We start from the raw sequence: 25,697 nt of genomic DNA on the forward strand, positions 1-25,697 counted from the left end.
TGTGATTTTATTTTGCCACAAGGAAAACGCTTCTACTGGTCACACAGACGCAGAAGAACCAGAGAACCAGAGAACCAAAGAAGCAGGGTCCTACTACTCTGGACATGACTTTCTATATTAGCATCAGTTGTAAACCCACTTAAGTGCTGCTAAGTTACAGGTGTTTAGTTGTAAAGTTCAGTGAGAGTCTAAACTCTCTGCGTCAAGATCACGCAGATCATGTTCTTCCTCACTGTCATCTTCAGCTCTGCTGCTGTTTGTTGGTAATTTGCGGCGCAACAGTTCAACAAGCCCACAGTTCGGTTTGTATTGTGGTTTTTGGGTCACGGTTTTGGTTTTTGTTTTTGTTTGGAAGAAAAACATTACCATTTATTGTGTATATGAAATTAACAAATGTTAAACATAAAGATACGTACCTGACATGTCAAGCAATGCCTACAGATGGTCTCTTTTTTATTGAGGACCTTTGTTCCTTCGCTATTAAGTCAACGCTCAATCCAAATGTTCCTTAACAGTTGACTTAAAAGATAATGGTGCATCTTCAAACTTACGTTTTCTCCTCTACGTGCCATCTCCTCTCCTCACTGTATTCTTGCCCTTAGCAGGAAACAGCTTATATTTGTTTGTCTGTGGATGGGATACACAGGTTGAGACGGTGGATTAAAAACAAAATGTTTGACCACACAAAGTTCTATATACAGTCACCTGTATAGACTAAAGCACAGACTTGATGTGTTTTTAATCCTCCTCTCTTTGTGTTTCCTCTCTGCAGAAGATTATAGCCAGAGATTTTAATGGGTGAAAGAAGGTTTCTGACTTTGTGAAGACTGGAGGAGAAACCTACAATCTTCTGTTCAACTGTCACATAGTTTCAGGCTTCATGTTGCTTCAATAAACATCAACGCTGTTTCCTGAAGTTACAGCTGGTTTCCTCTCTGCTGAATAAAAGCTGAAACCTCACAGAGCGTCATGTTGGTTTTATTCCACCAGAGGACTCTAGAGTCAAAGAAACACATGAGGAGGATTATTTACTGTATACATTTACAATTGTGCAATTATTTTACTGATTCTTGGTGTTTAAACAGGAGGAAGATTTCAAGTCTTTCAGGAAGTCTTACAATCAAATCAAACGCACAAAAGGCATCAGCTGTCTCAATGTAAAGTTGTGTAAACATTTAAAGTACTCCACTTCTTAAAAAGGTGTGTTTCTTCTTGTTTGTTCCCTCAGTTAGAGAGTTTCTTTAAGGCCCTTCAGGTGAGGTAGCTACTTGTAAGACCACCAGCGGCTGCTGCTACCTTCAACATACATCAACAGAAATATTAAATGTCTCTAACACAGACCTTCACTATCAACATTTTTCTGACTCACCAGATATATTAATTAACATTTTTTCATTATGTTGAGAGAAAATGTGATTCAGGCAACATTCATATTCAACTTCAAGTCATATTTACTGTTGCATTTTAATAGTATATTAATGTAATTTATAGGAGACAATAATTTTAAGGATTTTAATGAGATAATTTGACTTACTTGTGGAAAAACCATATCAGACACTAATTATTATTCCAAGCAGAGTATTTTTTTCACATATTTTACAACATGTCTGTTGCGTATTATGTAGTTTGTTGTTCTTATAGGACACATATTACAAATTACAAATATAACTCATTAAATAAGGATTTGTGCACAGTATCTTAGTGTGTCCGGGTAGGTTTTTATGTAGGACATGTTTTGCAAATTTGTTGGAATGTAGGTGCAATTATGTTATTAATGAAATAAGATTAATGACATACATTTTCTTGACGGAAAATTCAATGTTAAATTCAAGTTGAGTGTCTCATTTTCTATTTAAAGCACCAAAAAGTTTGACTAAAGGTTCAGTCCCAAAACACAATCAAAACCTGGAACTGTGTTGTTCCAGGTAATCAGTTTTTGTTGGAAAAAAACATGTTGGGCACAAACTATTATTTGTATTGGCAAATTATTTCTGTGTCTTTAAACACGTCTTGAGGGGAGCTTTTTAAAATTGATCCTTTTCTAATATTAAGCATCAGACAAACCTCTCCTCATGATCTACATCTGATCATTTATGACCATTATTAACATATTTTCTGTCTCATCTGTGTTTCTAACTGACAGTATTTGCAGGATGTTCGCCCAGTAACCTGCCAGAGATCATTAACTCCACTTTCTCCTTCTTTGCTCTCATTTCTTCTGTTCGTTCTTGTCGGCTTTTCACCCTTTTTTCTGTTGTGGCGTTAATCTGCATTCACCTCCCATCAGGAATGTTTGTGCACAAGAACAGATGGCCAGTTGAAGGTGTGTAATCAGTTGTGATGACACGCTGCCAGAGATTATGTCACCGCGCTGCCATGTTTCAATGCAAAGATTACGCAATTCACACGAGTTCACTGTATGTGAGCAGAACTCAGTGTTTCTCCACGTGATGTGAATCCTGATCTTTACTGACTGGTTTAGCTGTCAGAGGCTGCGAAAAGTCAATTAAACTGTTGTTAATTTAATTACAGGAATTCAGAGTTTTCTTCGTATATATCCACAAAGGATCAAATATATTTAATAATGAGTGTTAAACCTTTTTCACTCTTCCTTCTCTCGTGTATTAGAGGCCTGTATAACATCTGTATCATGTTATTCCAGCTTCTCCTTGAAGTTTACAGAGTAAATATTCAAACTAAAGGATACACTTGTACATAAAGATTGTGGATGTCTTGTGCATCATTTTAAACTAAACCTTTAAACCCAGCAGGACTGTCATTCAGTTTGTGTGTAAAATCTTTCTTAAATTATGTATTATATATATTAATGGTGATTTACAAAATTAGGTTGCACCATTAAAACTTAAGAAATCTAGTGAACACTTTCTATCTGCAGACCTGGAGATGTGTTTTAGATTTGGTATTCATGCCGTTTACAGCTTAGCAACAGTTCCACCTGCAGTTAGTAGCTGTAAATATTTAGTAAAAACTAATCTATTCGTTCCTTAGTAACACTGACTTTATAACCAGGTGAAGTTTGGACTTATGAACAGCTGCTGTAACTGAATCCTGAAGTCAGAACCACAGACACAAACTGTAATTACACTTTTATGATTTACTTTTCCTACTTCTACCTTAGTACAACCTGCAACAGTTGTTTTTTATCTGAATTATATGAGGTACTTTATCTGTCACATTTCAATCTGTTTAATGTTCTGGAAGTTGCTGCAGTATATTAATGCTGGATAGTCATCTTTAGTCATGCTAGTAGCACGGCTCTATGTATGGTGATGTTGGTCAGTCAGTCGCTTCACCACTTTGACTGAAATATCTCAACATCTGCTTGATGGATTGATGTGAAATTTTGTACAAACATTCATGTTGCTCAGAGGATGAATCCTGCTGATTCTGGTGATACTCTGACTTTTCCTGTAGCGCCACCATGAGGTTAATTTTTTTTCTTCTTTATTTAAATATCTCAACAATTATTGGATGGATGGCTGTGAAATTCAATTCAGAGGATGAATTACAGTAACTTTGATCTCCTAACTTTTCCTCAAACACTACATGTTAAACATTATTCCTGCTAAACATCAACAATCTAACATTATCATTGTGAGCATGTTAGCATGTAGCTCAAATACAGGCTCACATCCTTATGATGTGAAATATATTCTGCTGAATAATATCTACCATCTCTGAAAAATACATGACAGATGAAAATAAAATTAAAATCCGTAATAATTTCATTCTTTTATTTTTTATAATAATGTTAGATTAATATTTCACAGCAATAAATAAAGACAATAAAACAGCCTCACATTCAACCAGAGGAGGCAAAAAGATAAGTAAATGTACCATGAAAATACAATAAGAAAGTCAAACATTACATATGTCATTCATCAATATTTTCAATACACCTGCTACCGTTCTGTTAATGTCACTGCATTTTTTTTTTACCTTCTTCGGTATATTTATATCTGATACTAATCTCTTGTACTTGCTTTTTGGATTTTTTTCATTTCAAAAATGTAAGTACAGATAATTAGTATACTTTTTCATTAAGGTTTCCTGTATTCTGCAAACACAATATATACAAAAGTGGGCATGTCATTACACATTTATTTCCAGTGACACTTCCTGCAGCAACATTATGAACGTCAGTTCAGAGCAGTTGAGGTCTGATTGAAGAGGAAATTCATTGTTCTGATTCTGGCGAAACGCCCACAGCAGAGACGTGATGAGGAGGAGGATGTGGTGGGGAGGTGGTGGTGGTGGTGTCCGCCCTCTGAAGACCACATCCCATAATGAGTGAGGTCAGGCTCCTGCGTCAGGTCTTTGTGAATGAAACACTGTGACGCCTCACTGAGTTTCTGCACGGTCGGTCAGCAGCAACGCAGAAACTGTGGGGTCAGAGCGGACGAGGATTGTAAAACACAGTTTATGTCATGTGCAACCATCTAGCTACTCCACCAGAGTTATACTGACGGAATTCACATCTTCTTTTGAGTTTAAAACTGATATAAATGTATACGAGAAATAATTCAGAGTAAACCTGCTTCTGTGTTGTTTGGAATAATTTGTATATTAGGTAGAGGCTGGAAAAAGATTTGTTTTTGTTTCAAATAAGGTGCAACAGATGTCATCATGTTATATCAGCGATTGTAAAATATAAGTTAAATATTGACCCTCTTTGTTCCTCCTGTCACCACACAGATGATACAATAACTCCTCTTTTTTTGGACTGAACCTTTAGTCAAACTTTTTGGTGTGACGGTAATAATTTTTTATAGAGAATATTAGACACAAAATTCAAATTTAAAATTGAATCTATTTTATTTGGTGCTTTGCTTTGTTTTTGAAATGTCTATCAAGAAAATGTTGAATGTCATTAATCTTATTTCTTTATTAGCAAAATTGCACATATACTGCAGCAAATGTGCAAAACATGTCCTGCCTGGACATACTGAAATAGTGCACAAGCTTAATGTGATGAAGTCTATTTGTAATTTATAACATGTTCTATAAGAACAGCACCAACTGTCTCCAGACATTTTGTAAGATTTGTGAAAAAAATACTCTGCTTGGAATAATAATTTGTGTCTAATTAGTTTTTTCCACAAAAAAGTCCAATTATCTCATTAAAATCCTTAAAATCCTTGTTGAAAACTCTAGAATCTCTGAATCTGTAAATATTGTTGATTTCTAAAGTTTTCCTGCTAGAGACCAGATGTCTCCTCAGTGTTTGTGCACTGGAGGCTTCAAGTTTCCACATCACACTTGTTTAAGTTGCATACTGAACCATGATTGGCTCCAAACTAGTTGTGATGTCATAGATCCTGCAGGTACATCCAGGTGTTAAACTGAAATTTAAGGTGAGCACAGAGAAAATGTGAAAACAAACTCTGCACAACATCCAAGTGGAGAGAGACTTTAATCTGAGTGTTGGATGCATTCGACCAAACTATGGAACAGCAGTCAAGATGTGATGAGAGTAATGACACAATTACCTGTTGCCTCACATTTAATGGGAATCTGGAGCCTCTCCTGTGATGTATTATCATTTGTGCTCCACCTCAAACTTACAATGCCTTGTTCTGTTGTAGGAATGGTTACATTTTATAATTTCTTTTTTAAAGATCAGCTTCTATAAAGTATCTTGGTTATGTGTTGGACATGTAAACACCTGATGCAAGTTTCTGATCGTTCTCTGTTGGTGCAGAAATGAGGCTTAGATGTATATATATATATATATCTGCTGCAGTCTTGTTAAGGAGATAAATTCTACAACAGCCAGCTGCGTTGGCTAACGGAAGGAGCTATCTACTGCTGCTACTCTGCCTTACAGTGGAGAGAATTGAAGATGAATTCTGGAAACTATCATTGGACCAACACGATGTCAATATTGCATTCTGGTTGTTGATTGGTTAGGGAGGCCATCCTCCCTTGGAGCATCATTTTACGTGTCTCTTCCAAAGAAGAGAGAAAAAATATGTTGTAAATAATACTGAGATTTGGTTAATTTCAACCAAATATTCTTTTTTATATTTTGATCTCCCTCTTGCCTCCCAAAAAATAGAGGATCAACCTCCTCTGCCTCTATGGACCAGCCTCCACATTCTCCTGTCAGTTGGAGAGGAGAATGTTAAAGTACTCTTTGTGTGAAATCTCCTCATAAATCCCATGACTTTGGCCAAATCTTACATTAAAAATAATATTTTTTGTAGGAAATTTTGTTGCAAATCAATTGATACAGTTTTGAAAGTGGTCAGACTTATAGTTTAGACATCAGAAACCTCTGTTTGACACAAAGGTCATAGCTCCCCATAGCTTTACATTGTAAGGGTACTGTAGCACTGCAAATTTCGGGGCTCATAAAATCCAAACCGTTCAAGTTATTACAAAGTTTTTAACAACTTTTTTTCAGCACAGTGTCATAAGTCATGTATCAAAGTTTGAAGTCGATGCCATTAACACCCTCGAAGGAGATAGCGTTTGTTTGGAGGCCAAAATTGAGGCAAAGTCTTATTTTGAAAGGCTAATTGCGGACTTCTTTTTGGATTTAGGTCAGGGGTGTCAGCGTATGATTTGTAGGTTTTGATGAGACAAATAATTGAGTTTTTCTCTCTACGACATTCCTACGGGCCGTGGCGGCCATTTTAGTTAAATAGGTGGCGCTAGAGAGCACATTTTAGCACTGGGGGCTAATTTTTACATTTTATCAAATTTTTCACCAGACCTGATGTGCGTGCCAAAGTCGGTGTGTTTTTGAGCATGTTTATCAGGTCAAATTTAGGTCTGATGTCCCGCAATAATAAAGGAACAAACACACGAAATACAGGTGGATTTATTGATTGGTTCCTTCCAATCAGTGCTCAGGCCCTAATAACAAAAGAAAGAAAGAAAGAAAGAAAGAAACAAACAAACAAACAAACACACTGTTTTACAGTCGTCCTCTGTCTTTTGGGCTCGGTTCCTAATAATATATCAGTCAGAGGGATCAAAGCACTACTTTTACTGCAGTGCTTTAACTACATCAAGCTCATAATACTTATGTACTTTTACTGTAGTAGGATTTTTCATGGCAGGACTTTTACTTGTAATGGAGTATTTTTACATTGTTGTATTAGTACTTTTACTTAAGTAAAAGATCTGAATACTTCTTTTATCACTGCACATTTAAACCAAAACCAGAAAACAAAAAAGGAAATTCTACATCCTTATTATCATATATAAAATAATAACATTATGTGGACTATAAAGACAGATGTATTTAGAACAAAAACACATTTCTTACCAAGAAGCACTTTAGCACTAGCACTTTAATATCCTAAATGTAAAGGTGTAATGAAAACAAAAACAAGATTTTTAATCCTATTTCCACGTTTATTTGTATACAAATACAAATAATTTCTCTGCCTCAACAAATACAAATAAAAAAACAAATACAAATACAAATATTGGGCTCTGTGCACATCCCTATATACACACACACACTGTAAAAGGTCATCGTCCATCATGCTGAGACTCAGTCCAATGGTTCCCCAAGAATAGTACAGGCCAGGCCAACAACAACTTCTGCCAGGCTAAAAAAATATTTTTTAATGCCAAAAATAATGCCAAATATCCATTCATTCAGAAATCAATAGCGTCTCAGAGCCTCTGAGCAGTGCTGTTCCGAATTGTGAGTCAACCTCTGTGTTGTTGCCTATGAAACTCTTGGTAGCGTAGCTCCTTTTAAGGAATATGGCAGTGCGTAAAACGTGGCGAGTGGCAGAAAAGTGACGGTGAATGCGAGCGCAGCAGAGGAAAAGGTTAACAGTAAGTTGTCAGTCTGGCAGTAAATGTACAGTATAGAATACAGTGAGTCAGTCAATGAATGTTGCAGCTTGTCAAGACCCAAAGTCACGTCAACAGAGAAATAGAAAACGGAGAAATGTGTGGCCGCTGAGTCACTGGCAACCTCTTACCAGAAACAGAACCACCTGTGAAGTTTGTCAGTTCAGAGTGACTGAAGCCACGTCTCTTTCAAATCCTGTTTTCTTTATCGCTCTTCCTCTTGGCGTAAACTCCCCCTCCTTCTTCTTCTTCCCTTTTTCTCGCCTCAGTGGTTCAGGATCAGGGGTGGAAGTCTTCGTCCTCTAGAGTGAAACAGCCGCGGTGTTTTCCCTCTCAGTGTTTTTGTGTCTTTGCTGCAGATAAGAGAAAACACCTGCTCCCTTTCAGTTTGTCTTCTCTCCTTCAGCTGGTGGTGCACAGAGTCTGGTAGCTTCTCTTCTTCTGTGATCGCAGCAGAGGTGTCTGAGTGTCCACGTCTCGAGATAAAACTGTCCTGCCGGCTCTGCGGAGAAGTCCACACGTCCATCCGTAAACCAGACAGTTGAGGAAACCCTGAGAGGCCGAGGTGAAAGCCTGAGGGCAGAAAACACGTCACAGCTGAGACAGAAAATAATAAAGCAGCAACACATTTCAGCACATTTTAAAGGATTGTTTCAGCTGTGCAGCACGGTGGTGGAAGAAGTATTCACATCCTTTATTTGTTTTCTTTAGTAAGTAAAAGTACCAATACAGCAATACAAAAATACTCCATTACAAGTAAAACTTAAGTACAGCACTTGTATGAATTTTATATTACTTTCCACCACTGGTTCTGCATGTTGTTACCAAACTTTTTTGTCTTGTGACCTTGTGACCTCTCATCATAAGTCAAATATGTCTCTGAGATGTGAGCAGTTCAATCAAAGAGTGCTGCTGCTTCTCAGTTTGATCATTTTAATAGATAATAGAGGTAAAAAAAAATATCTGAAAAATAATAGCAGTTTGTGTAGCTGAAGTACTTTTTCTTCCTTTCTTCTTTTTAAACTTGATAATCATCTTGTGACCCATCAGATTCACTCAGAAGAACTCAGCACTCAAAGTAGGATATTTGGCCTCTAAAAGCTGCGTATATGTGAAACTTCAGTGTGATGCTTTTAGGGACCAAAATTCATACTTGTAACTTGTTTGTGTTTATTCACTGTGTGCAGCTTTGGTGCCAAGTTTAGTTAATGGCACAAAAGTGAAATTTTATAGGTTTGTTCAGACCACAGGACGAGTTATCACAGTTTTACTGACTGTGATAAACAACGAAAGGCTTTGAAATTCAGACACTTCCTCAGTCCTGCCGCACGCTGACCTGTGATATGTAGAGGACGACCCCGGCCTCGCCCTGAGCTGCGGAGGGCTTCACCAACCGCATGAACGCCAGACCAACCGCTGAGGAGACAACAGACACAGATTTACATTTAAGAAACTGACATAACTCCTGTCTCTGCTGTCCAGTAACCATAGTGATCTGTAAACAAGAGGACAAACCTGGACCCCAGCAGAGGACGAAAATCATCGGGTACAGGAGCATCCGCCGGTCAAACACACGGAAAGAGGCCCGCTGCTGGTTGCCTAGGTAACCATTTGATGTCACAACACGCCGGTAGATACGACGGGCTTTTCCCATGAGCACCTGGTGCAGGAGAGGAGATTTATTTATTTAGAAATTAAGCTGCGAGTGAAGTCACTGATCACTGTTTGGTTTGTAGCACCAAACTCCATAAATAAAAAAGCAAAAATAAGAGAGTTGTCGTTTTTACACGCCAAACTGTTTTTTTTGTTTGGACAGTCAAAAAAATATTTTTTATAACAAAACTTAATTATTTGATATGTGCACATAAATATTGACATATAAAAACACACCTTTACCTGTATACGCTCATCTATACATTAATTTAAAGTAAACAAATGTTCGGTCAGGAGAGGAAGGAAGTTAAAATCTGATACAAAGACTGAAAAACTCAAACAATAAGAAATAAAGGAGATAAGGAGTAAAACATTTTAAAACAGCAATACAATAGAATAACTGATTAAATAAAAATAAATAAAGGTCATAGAACACTCTAATCAAAATCTGATTGATCTAATAATTATTATATTATTATTTGAAGAAGCGTTACAGGAAGTCTTGTCACACTGCTCTCCTCATAAATCACAGGAGACATGTTTGATCTCAGATGAACATGTAAACTCAGACTGACTCGGCATGTAAAGACGTGGTCTAGTGTGATAACTCACAGGAAACTGCACATTTTTGCTTGTGATACTTGTGTCATGCTCAAATTAATCTGTAAAGCACCTTTCATTCCACACTTCAACGTCTTTACAGATAACTGACAAGCTAATAAGACAGAACAAACACAAACAGCAAAAAGAATTTGACACTAATGTGTAAAACTTTTATAAACTCACCATGATGCCGATCAGTGTGAGGGAGAAGGTGGTGAGGAAGATGGAGATGCAGTAGGTGTGCAGCAGGCTGCAGGCTCTGATTGGCTGCTGGTGCTCTGAGGTCAGGTACAGCGCTCCGGTGTGCATCAGCAGACACCTGATGGTACGGTGCACGATGAGGGACAAAACAAAAATGATCAAGTATTGTTTAAAGTCATTTTTAAACATTTTTGCCTTCATTTTGCTGTTGGAGCCTGCAGAGACTCACCTGTAGGGCTGACTGAAGTTGGTTTGGCATTGGCTGATGTTTCCTTGTATAAACACTGGTGTCATCAGCAGGACAGGAAACACACTGCAAACACACAGAGGACATTTAATCACTATTCCTCCTCAAAATGTTTAAATGTTTTTCAGACTGAACTCTGGTACAGAAGAGGATTAAATTTGTTTTTCTATTTTTAAACAGGAAAATAAAATTCACACTGCTTCCTTCAGAGTTACTAAACACGTTGATACGCACCCTGAAAGCAGCGCAGTGATTTTGCCGGCGGTGCTCACTCTGTTGGAAAACTGGGGAGGAAAACAGACAGGAAAAATATTCAGACATGAACAAAAGGAACCAATCAATAAAGTTTTCTAAGGAATCAGTTTGGTAACTGGTGGATGGACACAGACTCTAAATTCAATTCAATTCTTTCTTTGTATATTTGCAAACATAAACCTCCTTCAAATAATGTGTTCAAAATCAACCTGAGCTTCCAGAAAAACATTTTCTTGGTTGTACTGAGTGATGTTTTTATATTAATCTTATTATAAATATTAATACATTTAGAGTGTCTCTAAAACACTACTTTTCTTTGACAGTGTATATAACAAATACAAATAACGATGCTTGAAATTATCTTAAGCTTTGGGAAAGTTCACTGTAGCTAAGAACTAGTAAGAAATGTGTTTTTGTTAAAAGTAAATAGTCTTTATATTCCACATAATGTTATAATTTTGTATATGACAATGAGGAAATAAAATTTCCTTTTTGGCTTAAATGTGCTGCAGTAAAAGAAATACTCAGATCTTTTACTGCAGTAAAAGTACCAATACAGCAATGTAAAAATACTCCATTACAAGTAAGAAAAACAAAGTTCTGATACACAAATCTGTTTTCAGTTTTTGGACTTTTTCTCTAATCTTTAAATTTTTGCTGAAATATTGGATCATTTGAACATTTATTGAAATGAAAGCATATGAGAAGTTTAGAGGGAAAAATCACTATTTGGTGGAGCTGTTAACAACTCATAGACATGTGAAATGTGACCCCGACTACACACTGCTTTTTGTAAGATGTCAAAAGCCAAAAAGGTTGGAAACCACTGGTTTCATCTTTAACAATGTGTTGTATTTTAAAAGCTTGTTATATTATCCATTGTGTCAAATCTTCATCTGAAAAGTAACTAAAGCTGTCAAATAAATGTAGTGGAGTAGAAAGTGCAATATTTCCCTCTGAAATGTGGTGGAGTGGAAGTGTAAAGTAGCATCACATGGAAATACTCAAGTAAAGTACAAGTACCTAAAACTGTACTTAAATACATTACATGAGTAAATGTATTTAGCTACTTTCCACCACTGTAAATGTGTGGGTTTTATGTCTGATTTTGTGTGGTTTGTTCTTTGTATGTGTGTGGTTGTATTTAAAGTATTTAAAGTAAACTAAGAATGGATGCATGTTAGTTTGTACCTGTACAGGATATCCATCCATGCAGCTGTAGAACTTCTCCCTGATTCCTGTGTAGAGGTTCCACACGTAGTTGAGTGTGTAGAAGAAGGAGGTCATGTACAGAACCTGAAACAACAAAATCAGACAGCAGGTTTGTGAACATCGATCACTTTCACTGCACTTATTTCCTAAATGGGAACTCTCGTGTCACGTTTGCACTTTATGAGAAGAAACAAAAGGAGAGAACCATCAGCTGACCCGGAGGTCGGTGCTTCTGAACAATAAATGTAGGTCAGGATTGTTTTTCTGTCCCTCTTAACATCCAGTCTGAAGTTTGTCCTGGTTCTGCTGCTCTATTTCATCCTGGACTGACCCAGTTCAGATTGGTTCTGGACACCAGACAGTCGGGGTCACTTTAATTAGTGGATCTGTTTACTGTAGAATCATCTTCTGATGACTTTTAAAGGACCATTCTGGTGTTTTTGAGTGTTTAATTGATTAAATACAGCTCATATTTTGGGCAAAAATAAGTATAATGACTTCAACACTTGAGATTATTGTGGGCAAAAATAAACAAACAAATCTTCTGTACTATTTTGTGAAACACTTCATGCTGTAGCCAACCATGTCATATTTTAGAAGGATAATGAAGCTGAAATTGCTTTAATACTTAAAAACTGGAAAAAACCTACAAGTTCAGGATAAGAACAAACTCCGGTGTACCAAGACAACACAACACTCAAACTTCCCTGCCTTACTGTAGACTATTTAATGATCTGACATTTTGGTGGCAGTATGTCTTCTTCAGAGCTCCAAAGCACTTCTTTGCAAGTTATTACACTTGTTTTCTACCTAAAGTTAAACTTGACTTCTTGAGCAATAAAGAACACATCCACTGAGGTTCTGAGTATGATCTACAAAGAGGACAACTCATGTTTTATTTCAAAAAGTAAAAATGTAATCTTAAAAACGTATGGCATTCATGTGGTGTTGGAACAATCAGAAAAAGGAGTTCCCAACTGGGAAAATTCTCTTGAAAACCCCCTCATGTTGGAACAACAACTTGGAAAGTTGGTGAAAATTTTGATGCACGACCGAAAGTGGTCGTCATAAATGCAAAAATATGGTGGACGAAAGTAAATGTTTGGTTGATGGCATTTTTACTAATTCACGTACTGCATATCAATGTTTTGCTCGCATGCAATTTGTAAGATGGTATTAGGTTGTAACCATTAGTTGCTGTTGATGTAGAGTAACCTAGATTAGTTAGAAAAGTTATTTATTAGCATAAACCCTGATAACGAGTCAGGTAAAGCAATATTTTAGTGGTTTTAGGGAATGAACTGGTGCAGCAACAAGACTTAAAAGCTCATGAACACAATGAAGTCAGAAGAACAATAACCCAACTCGGGAAATGGGACCATTGGAGGAGCATGTGAATGCAGTATAAATCCCGATATGGGACCATAAGGAACAAAACGTATAATTATTAACACTAAAGCAGGATTTCAGAGACATAGAACAGGCTGTCAATGTCCACACATCCATCTGTGGCAATCCTCTGTTGACAGATATGAAGAGTGATCCAACTCTGTACCAAGACTTCCAATGAGCCTGATATAATGTCACATTTAACTGATTGAACCCAGGCCACCTGGCTGAAAACCAGGTATCCTGACCACTAGACCATATGGGACTTGGTTTCCGACATTGAGAGCAGCATTCTAGGTTGTAGTAACTTGTTAGGTTTGTTGATAAACCATTATGATGATCACAACTACAGTAAGGATGGTGGTCATAGCTGCCAGAAGATCATTAAATCACAGTCACAAGATAAAAACATCATATCCTGAGATAACTGACCTCACAAAGGGCGAGTAGAAACCCAAGAAAGCTGCTCTCAGGGCTTGAAACTAGGTCCCATATGGTCTAGCGGTCAGGATTCCTGGTTTTCACCCAGGCGGCCCGGGTTCAACTCCCGGTATGGGAACATGTATTCACCTGCATCTCCTTCAGTGTTTATTTGAAATTAATCTGCTAACTCACTGCTGTGATAAATTGCAGTTCCTCTCATGTCCACTATATGCTGCACTGGGAAAATTGTCTAGTGAACAGGAAAACCCCAAATTATCTCTACAAGTATAAAGTCAGTACATTGATTTCTGCAACGTTCAGCTGTCAAGAGGTATTTTCAGTTTTCTAACGTGTGTTTTTATGGAAATGTCGACATTTAAATTAATTAAAGGGATGTTATGACCAATAGATATTTTAACATAAAGCCTGAACATATTGTGTCCCATATGGTCTAGCAGTCAGGATTCCTGGTTTTCACCCAGGTGGCCTGGGCTCAACTCTTGGTATGGGAATGTTTGTTCGCTTGTGTCTTGTTTCATTTCAACACAAAAATTTCCATCTAAATTATATATTAATTACAAAACTACATGTTCATATGCTGGGTGTTGAAGCATCTAGTCAAACTGCACTTCAACACACTAAGTTTTAGCTGTTAGCTGTTCTTTATCTGAGGTTAAAGACCATAGAAGTACAGCTGATGTTCCCATACCAGGAGATGAACCTGGTCCACCTGGGTGAAAACTAGGAATACTGACTGCTAGACCACATGGAACCTGGTTTCAGATGCTGAGAGCAGCTTTCTTGGGTTGCTAATAACTTGTGAGGGCAGTTATCTCAGGATATGATGTTGTTATCTTCTAACTGTGATTTGATGATCTTCTGGCAGACATGTCCACTGTCCTCACTGTAGGTGTGACCTCATGATAATGCTTATCCTGGGATAACAGACCTAACAAGTTACTAGAACACAAGAATACTGCTCTCAGCATGTGAAACCAGGTCCCATATGGTCTAGCGGTCAGGATTCCTGGTTTTCACCCAGGCGGCCCGGGTTCAACTCCCGGTATGGGAACAAATCATATATTTACCCTTTATCTGTGTCCCTAAAATTCAGCACAAGAAAAGCTAACAGCTTGAATTAGCACTGAAGTGTGTTAAACAGTGGAACAAGATGCTTCACCTCCAAGATATTATTATCATAAATATTAATAAACCAAGAAAACTGCTCTCAGTGTCTGAAACCAGGTCCCATATGGTCTAGTGGTCAGGATACCTGGTTTTCACCCAGGTGGCCCGGGTTCGACTCCCGGTATGGGAACAGATCATGTATGTACCCTCTATCTGTACACATAAAATTCAGCACAAGAAAAGCTTGAGTTTAGTGCTGAAGGGTGTTAAACAGTGGGACTAGATGCTTCAGCTTCCAGTTTGGAAACAACCAGTCTAATGTAATTACTTACAGTAGAGCAGGACTTCAGTAGTAAAAGCAAAGTTAGCTGAGGTAGCAGGAACTTTAGAGGATTTATGAGAGAGTATTAGGACTCAGCATGAGACTAGATCAATACACTCTTCCCAAGACAACATGATCTTATTTATTTAACCACTCAATACCAACTTAAATGATTCTAGGTCATAATGAATTCATAGGAAATAAATACATGCTTGTAGATGTTCCCATAACGGGAGTTGAACCCAGGCCACCTGGGTGAAAAGAGGAATCCTGACCTAGAATCCTAGACCATATGGGACACAACAACAGTTTGAGATGGCTGCCAGAAGATTATGAAGTCATCATCCCAAAATAGCAGAGTCCTTTGCAACCCAGCAAGGTTGCTTTGAGAACCTGAAGCCAGGTCCCATATGGTCTAGCGGTCAGGATTCCTGGTTTTCACCCAGGTGGCCCGGGTTCAACTCCCGGTATGGGAACATGTATTCACCTGCATCTTCTTCTGTGTTTAATTAAAATTAAGCACTAAACTTCTCATCCCTTACACCCCTGTTCATTCTCTTAGTTCTGCAGACCAGCTGTTGCTCTCAGTTACCAGAGCGAGGCTTGAAACAGGGTAGAAGGGTATTTGCTGTTAGGGCTCCTCAGTTCACTGCTAGACCATATGGAACCTGTTTTCAGATGCTGAGAGCAGCTTACTTGGGTTGCTAATAACTTGTGAGGGCAGTTATCTCAGGATATGATGTTGTTATCTTGTGACTGTGATTTAATAATCTCCTCGCAGACATGTCCACTGTCCTCACTGTAGGTGTGACCTCATGATAATGCTTATCCTGGGATAACAGACCTAACAAGTTACTAGAACACAAGAATACTGCTCTCAGCATGTGAAACCAGGTCCCATATGGTCTAGCGGTCAGGATTCCTGGTTTTCACCCAGGCGGCCCGGGTTCAACTCCCGGTATGGGAACAAATCATATATTTACCCTCTATCTGTGTCCCTAAAATTCAGCACAAGAAAAGCTAACAGCTTGAATTAGCACTGAAGTGTGTTAAACAGTGGGACAAGATGCTTCACCTACAAGTTTGGAAACAACCAGTCTACTGTAATTACTTACAGTAGAGCAGGACTTCAGCAGTAAAAACGTAGTAAGCTGAGGTAGCAGGATCTTTAGAGGATTTATGAGACTACATGAATACACTGTTCTCAAGACTACATGTTCTTATGTATTTAAACACTCAAGAGCTACTTAAATGATTCTAGGTCATAATGAATTCATAGGAAATAAATACATGCTTGTAGATGTTCCCATACCGGGAGTTGAACCCGGGCCGCCTGGGTGAAAACCAGGAATCCTGACCGCTAGACCATATGGGACACCACGACAGTTCAATATGGCTGCCAGAAGATCATGAAGTCATCATCCCAAAATAGCAGAGTCCTTTGCAACCCATCAAATCTCCTCTGAGAATCTGAAACCAGGTCCCATATGGTCTAGCGGTCAGGATTCCTGGTTTTCACCCAGGCGGCCCGGGTTCAACTCCCGGTATGGGAAGATATGTTCACCTACATCTCTGTCAGTGTTTATTTGTAATTAAGCTGCAAACTCACTGCTGTGTTAAATTGCAGTTCCTCTCATGTCCACTAGAAGCTACTATAAGAAAACTGTCTTTGTTGAAGTGAACAGAAAAACCCCAAATTCTCTCAACAAGTATAAAGTCAGTACATGAGTTTCCACAACATTCTACTGTCAAGAGCTATTTTCACTTATCTAATGTGTGTTTTTATGGGAATGGTGACGCTTAAATTAATTAAAGAAATGTTATGACCAACAGATATTTTAACATTAAGCCAGAACATTTTGTGTCCCATATGGTCTAGCGGTAAGGATTCCTGGTTTTCACCCAGGCGGCCCGGGTTCAACTCCCGGTATGGGAACTGCTGCTCTTGTAAATATTTACGCTATAGCAGAATATCAGTTGTAAATTGTGTTAAAGTCAGTAAAAATGAAGTTAGCACAGGTAGCAGGTTGTTCACAGGCTTTATGAGACAGTATTGGGACACAGCATGAAATTACATAAAGATTCTTACGTATTCAGTCATTGAACATATACTTTAGTCAAGTCATAATTAACTCACAGAAAATAAACGTGTGCATGTACCGTTGACATTCCCATACAGGGTGTTGAACCCAGACTGCCTGAGTGAAAACAAGGAATCCTGACTGCTAGACCACATGGGACATTTACACTGAACAGAACATTGTTCATATTTGCCAGAAAATAATGAAATTGGAGGCACAACAGTTTGGTATAGTAAAATAACTATTAATAAACCAATAAAACTGCTCTGAGGATGTGAAACTAGGTCCCATATGGTCTAGCGGTCAGGATTCCTAGTTTTCACACAGGCGGCCTGGGTTCAACTCTTGCTATGGGAATCCACCTAAAACACTCTCAACTTCCTTATTTACTCTTTGTTGTCCTCAGATTGTTAAAGTTTAAGAAGTTTTAAGACTACAACAAACTGACTTCATCGTGAAGTACAAAAAGTAAGAAAAGATTTAATGCTGCAGTTTCTTTGGTTTTCCAGCAGGAAGAAAATCACTACAAACAGTTTGTAGGAGATACAGGTTTGACACGTCCATCCTCCAATCCCTGAGCTGGTAGGAGGGAGCAAATCTAAATTTTGATGATCATCAGCTGCACCTGCCTCCAACACTCCCCTGAGATTTACTTCTGGATCGTTTCCAGCCTCTAAAAAGCTTAAATGTAAGTAAATCCAATGTTTTTTCAGAGTACAAAACTAAGTGAAATGAGCATTAATTTACTGAGTTTATGTTTGATGATGTGCAGAAGCAACACGGTTCTTCAGACATGTGATGTGTCTTGTGGAAGTAGGTTTCCCCTGATAAACATGTGAAATGGAGGTTATGTGTTTTCTAGTAAAAACCCACTGAAGTTTTCTAGTTCAGTTGATCTTTTAAGGAGGAAGTTGAGATTTTCCAGCCATGGACGCTCTCTCACGGTCAAGGTGAGATTAATGTCAAGGTTCCTTATTATGTCTATTTTAAGGTTTGTTTTGAGAAGCAGGAAATTCCACAATATATCCAAAACAATATATCCAAAACCTCAAAAGTCCCATCCTAAAGAAAAGAATCTCATGACTCTGTCTGACCCCGACAGACCTGCTGGATTTCACATGCTGAGTGTTTCTCTAAATATTACATGTTTGTGACTATAAATAAGCAAGTTAAAAAAATAAATCCACAGTCATGAATTAATTTGGTTTTAATTTGATCAGATTTGATTGACAGCAGCAACACAAGCAAACTATCAGATTAAAGTTCTTGTTTCATGAAATTGTGACATCACCTTTCTCAGACAAGACTCTGCATTTTATACCAGAGAGAAGAAATGTAAATACAGAAATCTCTGGTGTGAAATGGTTCTAATGTTGGTTGACATGATGCATAGTAAAGAGCTGATTAACAAGATACAGAAGTTTTTTCAGGGACTTAAAAGGATAAATTGTATATTTTTCTTATGTGCAGACTCAGACCAAAATTGGTTTGTGCTAAAGATGTAAATCTTTAGAACAGCCTACATATATATTGTCTATTAGGTCTTTATTGAGAGAACTATCATGCATGAACAGTGAGGAGACGCCTGCCGGTCGTGGCTGTGATTTGTTTTGATTCTTTTGTATTTGCGGCACGTTTCTGTATTTAGTTATTTTTCACTTTGCTGTATTTTTTTTCTAAATGCTGCACATGTTTTGAAGATGTTTTCTTTTTTGCTTTTTGTTTTGTCTTTTTTCACGTGTTTTCCTAAGTTGCAGTGTGCTGAGCTCTCAGGGCCACCGTAGAAAACATATAAATTAGCAATAACGAAAAAAAGAAGTAAAAGCCAAGAACTTTTTGGAAAATAAATTAAAAGGCGAGCTCAAAATTTTTCTAGTCTGTCTTAAAACAACAGTTAGGAGGCCAAATGAACATTAAAGCTGTTTTTTCTTGCTGTAATCATTCCTCCTGTTCATACTGACCATTAGAAGATCCCTTCATAATGACCTTACAATGGAAGTGATGGAGGACAAAATCCACAGTCCTCCTCCTGTGCAAAAATGTATTTAAAAGTTTATCTGAAGCTAATATGAAGCTTCAGCATCCAAATGAGTCAAATCAAGTAGATATCTTTCAACATTACAGTCTTTTTAGTGCCAAAGTTCCTCTTTTTGTTACTATACTTCCACCTGCAGCTCAACAGGGAAACACTGTCCGAGGAAACACAAAGAGGGAATTTGATGCTAAAAAGACTGTAAATGTGTCAGATATCCACTTGATATGACTAACTCAGACTGATGAAGCCTCAGTCTGGTGTTTCTTTCTATTTTCCTTTTTGTCAACAAATACCATTAGTCCATTAGTCCGCCTCTCAACACTTTCCTCCTTCTCTCTTTTTGTTGCAAATTATTTATATTATATACAAACATAATTTCTAGGAGACAAGGTGGCATGATAATGAAGGAACGTGTCACCCAGTGCAGCCGTCTGGCTCACTGACCTGTTTTTAATAGTTTCTGGACAACATCGGAGATGTACGACACAGAAGAATAAGATATATCAGGCTCTGGATACAGTATGCAGTGCTGTGTGTAGTTACCTGTTCCACAGTTTGCAGGTGGTAGCAGTGTGAGTTCAGGCTGCTGCAGCGTTGAGAGAACAGAGCAGCTCCGATCAGCCAGCAGAGGGCGAGCAGCAGGTCAGACACGCTGAGCAGGAACAGAGGCTGCAGCTGCAAAAAACCCACAGCACAGTTTATAAATTTTAGTTTCTGCTCGTGTGACTAAAAGTACAAATATTACGTATTAAATATTTCAGACCAGTGAGCAGAAACACTGACCTCCGGCTTCCGGCTGAGTCTCTGTGACATCACACAGGCGATGATGGAGCCTGAGCCCAGAGTGCTGTGAATCACATCACAGACCAGCGTTAAAAAGGATTCATATATTCATTTTACATGCTGAGGACAATATTATGTCTATTAAAAATACTATTAGTGTAATTACTAATCAATACTGTAAGTTTTCATTAAAAAATGTAACGTTTGACTAATATTCTGCCTGCTACCTTGTGCCTTTAGTGTGTTTTTAGTTATTTAAGATCATTTTTGATTAAATGATTCTTCTTCTAGTATTGGTAGCATTAATATTGGTGGTATTATTATTAGTAGTAGTAAGTAGTGTTGAGTGTAGTAAGACTAGAATTAAGACACAAAACATAAAACAGCTGATTTCACACTGACAGGAACATTTCTTCCATCTATTGTGTGAGTGCAGTGACCTTTGACCTCCTTCCTAGCGGTCGCTTACAGTGTTGATGACCCTGAAATTGAAGCTTAATGTACTGAGTAATAAGCACATGAATGTAATGAGTCTCTGACTGCAGTGTGTTTATGTAAAGTTTGTTAGGAACTTGTGGAAATGATCTTTGGCACATTTTCAGTGTTAAAATATATAAATACAATAGCAGTTAAATAAAGCATGATTAGTTCTTATGAAATTTAAAGTAGTTGATAAAGACCTGCTGCACACAAACACATGACTAAATACACGTGTGTGTGTGTGTGTGTGTGTGTGTGTGTGTGTGTGTGTGTGTGTGTGTGTGTGTGTGTGTGTGTGTGTGTGTTTGCTGCAGAGTTGTGATGAATCAGATTTGTGCCTTTAGTGTTTTTAGTGATCTAAGATCTTGTGTAAATAATTTCCTTGTTGTCTTTGAATATATTTAAAAGTGCTCTATAAATGCATCTTCTTCTACTACTAATTATCTGAGTACTAAACTCTTCAGCTCAGGTTCACAGGTTAGAATTATATCATTAAGTCTAGAAAACTCTGTCTATTTAGATCATTTGTCTGAAAACAGAGTTTGGATGGATGCATGAATGATAATCAGCTGCAGAGCGACTCGCATCTTAATCTCTGAACTGTCTCCGGGGTTTTTACGTCTCATCTACAGTTTGTCTTCTTCTCTATTTTTAAACACTTTCACTTTCAACATCTGCAGTTCAACCAGGGCTCATATTTATCAGACTTCTCAGAATCACTTTTAAGATAGGTGCTGAAAGTTAGTTTAGGACTGAAAATACTCCAAAAATGCTCGAAGTCGGACTGAAGACTCATGTATGAAGCGTCCTGCTCTGACTGTCAGTGAGGACGACGACGACTTCTCGGAGAGAGACAGTGGCGTCGCCGTTTTACGACACTCACAGCCACAAAGAAGAAACTATGATGACGTGTTGTAGTTCTCTTACAGAGATACACAGAAACCATCCAGCCTCCATAGACTGTAAACAAAGACTCTCACATAGTAGATAATGTGACTCAGCTGTGTGAAATCAGCTCTTCTTCTTCTTCTTCTTCTTTGTAATATTAGTATTGGTAAAATCAGTCATTTGTAGTATTGATTGAACTAGTAATTGTATTGGTAGTAATGGTAGTTATAGTATTAGTATTGGTAGTATTGGTATTAGTATTGGTAGTATTAGTATTGATAGTATTGGTATTAGTATTGGTAGTATTAATATTGGTAGTATTGGTATTAGTATTGGTAGTATTAGTATCAGTAGTATTAGTATTGGTATTGGTAGTATTGATATTGGTATTTGTAGTATTGGTATTAGTATTGGTAGTACTGATATTGGTATTTGTAGTATTGGTATTAGTATTGGTAGTATTGATATTGGTAGTATTAGTATCGGTAGTATTAGTATTGGTATTGGTAGTATTGATATTGGTATTTGTAGTATTAGTATTGATATTGGTAGTATTAGTATTGGTAGTATTAGTATTGGTAGTATTGGTATTAGTATTAGTAGTGTTTGTAGTATTAGTATTAGTAGTGTTTGTAGTATTAGTATTGGTAGTATTAGTATTGGTATTGGTAGTATTAGTATTGGTAGTATTGGTATTAGTATTAGTAGTGTTTGTAGTATTAGTATTAGTAGTGTTTGTAGTATTAGTATTGGTAGTATTAGTATTGGTATTGGTAGTATTAGTATTGGTAGTATTGGTATTAGTATTGGTAGTATTGGTATTAGTATTAGTAGTATTAGTATTGGTATTGGTAGTATTAGTATTGGTAGTATTGGTATTAGTATTAGTAGTGTTTGTAGTATTAGTCAATCAGAGGTGAACTAACTGACCTGAGCAGAGCCATGAGCAGCTGGATCCACCTGACGACTTCATACACCTGCAGACAGGAGAGATCAGCTGAGTGTTACATCACTGCTGCCACATCACAAACACAAATAAACATAAATAAACAAAAAGTAAACTTTAAAGAGTGAATAAAAGAAAACGTAAACACAAATGAGTGAGATATTATGTTAGGAGATATTTTATGAAAGCTTGATTAGATTAAGTGTATTGAAAGATCATTTTTTTACGAACAACAGAAAGTTCTGTAATGATGAACATGCAGCTTTAAAACAGTTATAAATCAAGTTTATACAGATATTTTGAAGGTGAGAGTAACTAAAACTTATACGAACACAATCACGAGCACAATCACGTCCTACTGGCTGCACAGACTGATGAATCTCAGCTTCATTACAACAGGTCAAATATTTTGATAAGGTCTTAAATCTTATTATCTATTGAGGCTGCAGAGAAACTGATCGTACGCTGCATTTCCAACACTGTGTGACATCACAGAAATAATCATTTTCCCCTCATGTAGGAACAGAAGTTAACAGGAGTTAAAGGTGAGCTGGACAGTGGAAGAGAAGACGTCATACAGCGGTTTGCAACATGAATTATAGAAATTATAAAACAACGTGGTTAAATATGGCTGATTTCACATTATCTACTATGTGAGAGTCTTTGTTTACAGTCTACGGAGGCTGGATGGTTTCTGTATATCTCTGTAAGAGAACTACAACGCGTCATCATAGTTTCTTCTTTGTGGCTGTGAGTGTCGTAAAACGGCGACGCCACTGTCTCTCTCCGAGAAGTCGTCGTCGTCCTCACTGACAGTCAGGGCAGGACGCTTCATACATGAGTCTTCAGTCCGACCCCGAGCATTTTTGGAGTATTTTCAGTCCTAAACTAACTTTCAGCACCTATCCTAAAAGTGATTCTGAGAAGTCTGATAAATATGAGCCCTGGTTGAACTGCAGATGTTGAAAGTGAAAGTGTTTAAAAATAGAGAAGAAGACAAACTGTAGATGAGACGTAAAAACCCCGGAGACAGTTCAGAGATTAAGATGCGAGTCCGAGGACGACGACTGAAACTGACGCTTCGCTCTGCAGCTGATTATCATTCATGCATCCATCCAAACTCTGTTTTCAGACAAATGATCTAAATAGACGGAGTTTTCTACACTTAATGATATAATTCTAACCTGTGAATCTGAGCATTCGGATAATTAGTTGATCAACTGAAAATGAATCGACATTGATAACAACGACTCAGTTGTTTATCATGTGATCAACTTACTGCATCATGTTTTATATCAAAGGAAACCAAAATCAGCAGTTTGGGACTTTTGGTTCTAGTAAACTTTGATGGAAAATGTTTCTCTTTTAGACATTTTATGTACTAAATGATTAGTTTGTAGGTAAGTAAAATAATCATTATCAGTAGTGTGAGAAGGTTTCTTTTTCCCAATATGATACGTCCAGATGAAAAGGCTCCTCCACAGAGAGTAACATAGATCTTTATCTCTCTAAAGGATGTTTTTACACTTGTTTCATTTCAGAGATGTTTAACTTGATGCCTCGGTGTCGTATTAGTGGTCAAATACCAGACTTCAGTACAAACTTGAGGCATTTTATTTGAGTATTTCCTTTGTTTTTGCTACTTTATACTAAAGTTAAGAGTTCATTGATCCCTGAAGGGTTTTCTTTGACTCTACTGCGTCTGTCTGCAGTTACTTTGCATATTTAAATTTTACATGAAACACACAATGACCTTATTAAATATGATGCACTGTTGTAGATGTGCTTCCCAAATGTTTTGGGTTTAAATCAAAGTTTATCAAACTGATAAATCTCAGTTTTAGATGCTGCTGTGTTTTTCTTTGTCGGTGAAATGTCTTTATGAACCGCCTTTAGGTTTCTGGAAAAAAAACTCAGCAGCACAGTCGTTTTTCTCTCCTTTTTAATACATTTTTCTTATTTGTGCAAGTAAATAAACTAAACTGTCTACTCATGAACTCTCACAACAGGTTGCAAATTTCTGCAGTGCAATGAATCAGATTATTTTATGTGAACAGTTTCTACAGACATTATGATGCAAAATTATGTTGTATTTTATAATAAAAAAGTACAAAAAATCTGATAATTCAAAAAATGAACAGAAATTAGTATTTCTTTGTTTTGATACCTATCTGGTTCATCAGTTATGATTACCAGCTTTATTTTTTAAATTTTTTTTTATTTGTTGATTTATCTTGTAACTTCCAAGTTGGAAAACACTCAGTTAACTACCTAAAAGTACAATATTTCCCTCTGAAATTCAGTAGAGTGGAAGTATAAAGTAGCATCAAATGGAAATACCCAAGTAAACTACAAATACCTCAAAACTGTACTCAACTACAGTACTTGAGTAAATGTAGTGAGTTACGTTCTACCAGTGGGTATCTCTCGGTGTAACACTGACCTCCGTCCAGTCCTGGGCTCTGGTAGTGTTCGTCTCTGAGCTGTTGGTAAAAATCCCCTCCAGCATCTCTGCAGCTGACAGCCTGAACACTCTCAGATGGATCTGACTAAACAAGTGAAAACCACAGAGCAGCCTGGACAGGAAAACATCAGACAAACAACCAACAGTCTGACAGCAGGAGGTTTTATCATGCAGCACACAAGAGGCTGGATTTATTCACACTGGCCCCGCCCACTTTATCACTCAGGCCATGCCCCCCCCAGGAGCAGGACCAGAGCCTGACTCATCTAAGTGCTAAAAGTACAGTTTTGAAGATAAAACTGGTGCTTCACATCAGTCAAACCAAAGAATACAAGCTGTTTACTCTGAGGTTTCTTCTGTTGCTCAGGAAGGGAATGAAACATCACTGATCATGATAAATAATTAATAACGTTAACTGGAGTCATGTCAGCCAATTATTTACATTTGAACATTTGAAAGGACTTTTTTTTGCATTTATTAGGGATGCAAACAACAAGAATAAATATTATATTGATTTTATTTACAATCACTTTGTAACTTGTTGACGTCGTCGTCCCGTGCTCTCTTTATAATGTTTTCTTTAGAGGACAGTTTCACAGTTCTTCAGCAGTCAGGTGTTGATATGAACAGTAAAGAGGTTTTCCTCGCTGTAATCATTCCTCCTGTTAATACTTGGTTATTGAAATTGACAATATGAACATGCATAACTGTGGCTAAAGCCCATGTGGTGGAGTCTGTGGGCAGTAAT

The 25,697-nt window shown here is 37.5% G+C and overlaps 1 protein-coding gene and 8 non-coding genes across 9 annotated transcripts; 7 read left to right on the plus strand and 2 right to left on the minus strand.

The window, feature by feature from the left end:
* Positions 1 to 7,373: 7,373 nt before the first annotated feature.
* On the minus strand, positions 7,374 to 25,353 carry tmem116 (transmembrane protein 116). Its single transcript, XM_044359001.1, has 11 exons — positions 24,929 to 25,353; positions 22,470 to 22,516; positions 20,172 to 20,235; positions 19,932 to 20,063; positions 11,990 to 12,094; positions 10,778 to 10,827; positions 10,526 to 10,609; positions 10,279 to 10,414; positions 9,355 to 9,499; positions 9,176 to 9,255; positions 7,374 to 8,412 (listed from the first exon to the last, which is right to left on the minus strand). The coding sequence occupies exons 1-11, from the start codon at positions 24,992 to 24,994 to the stop codon at positions 8,242 to 8,244; spliced, it is 1,080 nt and encodes a 359-aa protein (XP_044214936.1). The 5' UTR covers positions 24,995 to 25,353; the 3' UTR covers positions 7,374 to 8,241.
* On the plus strand, positions 13,887 to 13,958 carry trnae-uuc. Its single transcript has one exon. It is a non-coding gene; the product is annotated as a tRNA-Glu (tRNA).
* Positions 14,823 to 14,894, plus strand: trnae-uuc. The gene has a single exon. It is a non-coding gene; the product is annotated as a tRNA-Glu (tRNA).
* trnae-uuc lies at positions 15,069 to 15,140 on the plus strand. Its single transcript has one exon. It is a non-coding gene; the product is annotated as a tRNA-Glu (tRNA).
* On the plus strand, positions 15,677 to 15,748 carry trnae-uuc. Its single transcript has one exon. It is a non-coding gene; the product is annotated as a tRNA-Glu (tRNA).
* On the plus strand, positions 16,168 to 16,239 carry trnae-uuc. Its single transcript has one exon. It is a non-coding gene; the product is annotated as a tRNA-Glu (tRNA).
* Positions 16,576 to 16,647, minus strand: trnae-uuc. The gene has a single exon. It is a non-coding gene; the product is annotated as a tRNA-Glu (tRNA).
* Positions 16,754 to 16,825, plus strand: trnae-uuc. The gene has a single exon. It is a non-coding gene; the product is annotated as a tRNA-Glu (tRNA).
* Positions 17,137 to 17,208, plus strand: trnae-uuc. The gene has a single exon. It is a non-coding gene; the product is annotated as a tRNA-Glu (tRNA).
* Positions 25,354 to 25,697: the final 344 nt, after the last annotated feature.

Source organism: Thunnus albacares, chromosome 8 (assembly GCF_914725855.1).
Source record: "Thunnus albacares chromosome 8, fThuAlb1.1, whole genome shotgun sequence".
Taxonomy (NCBI): domain Eukaryota; kingdom Metazoa; phylum Chordata; class Actinopteri; order Scombriformes; family Scombridae; genus Thunnus; species Thunnus albacares.

Bases quoted from the DNA above. Each gene is read 5' to 3' on its own strand.
- tmem116 (XM_044359001.1), bottom strand. From the start codon at position 24,994: ATGCTGGAGGGGATTTTTACCAACAGCTCAGAGACGAACACTACCAGA. The intron at 12,095-19,931 runs GTAACTACACAC...TTGTTGTTTCAG, and splicing joins ACCTGCAAACTGTGGAACAG to GTTCTGTACATGACCTCCTT. The intron at 9,500-10,278 runs GTGAGTTTATAA...CTCCTGCACCAG, and splicing joins TCACACTGATCGGCATCATG to GTGCTCATGGGAAAAGCCCG.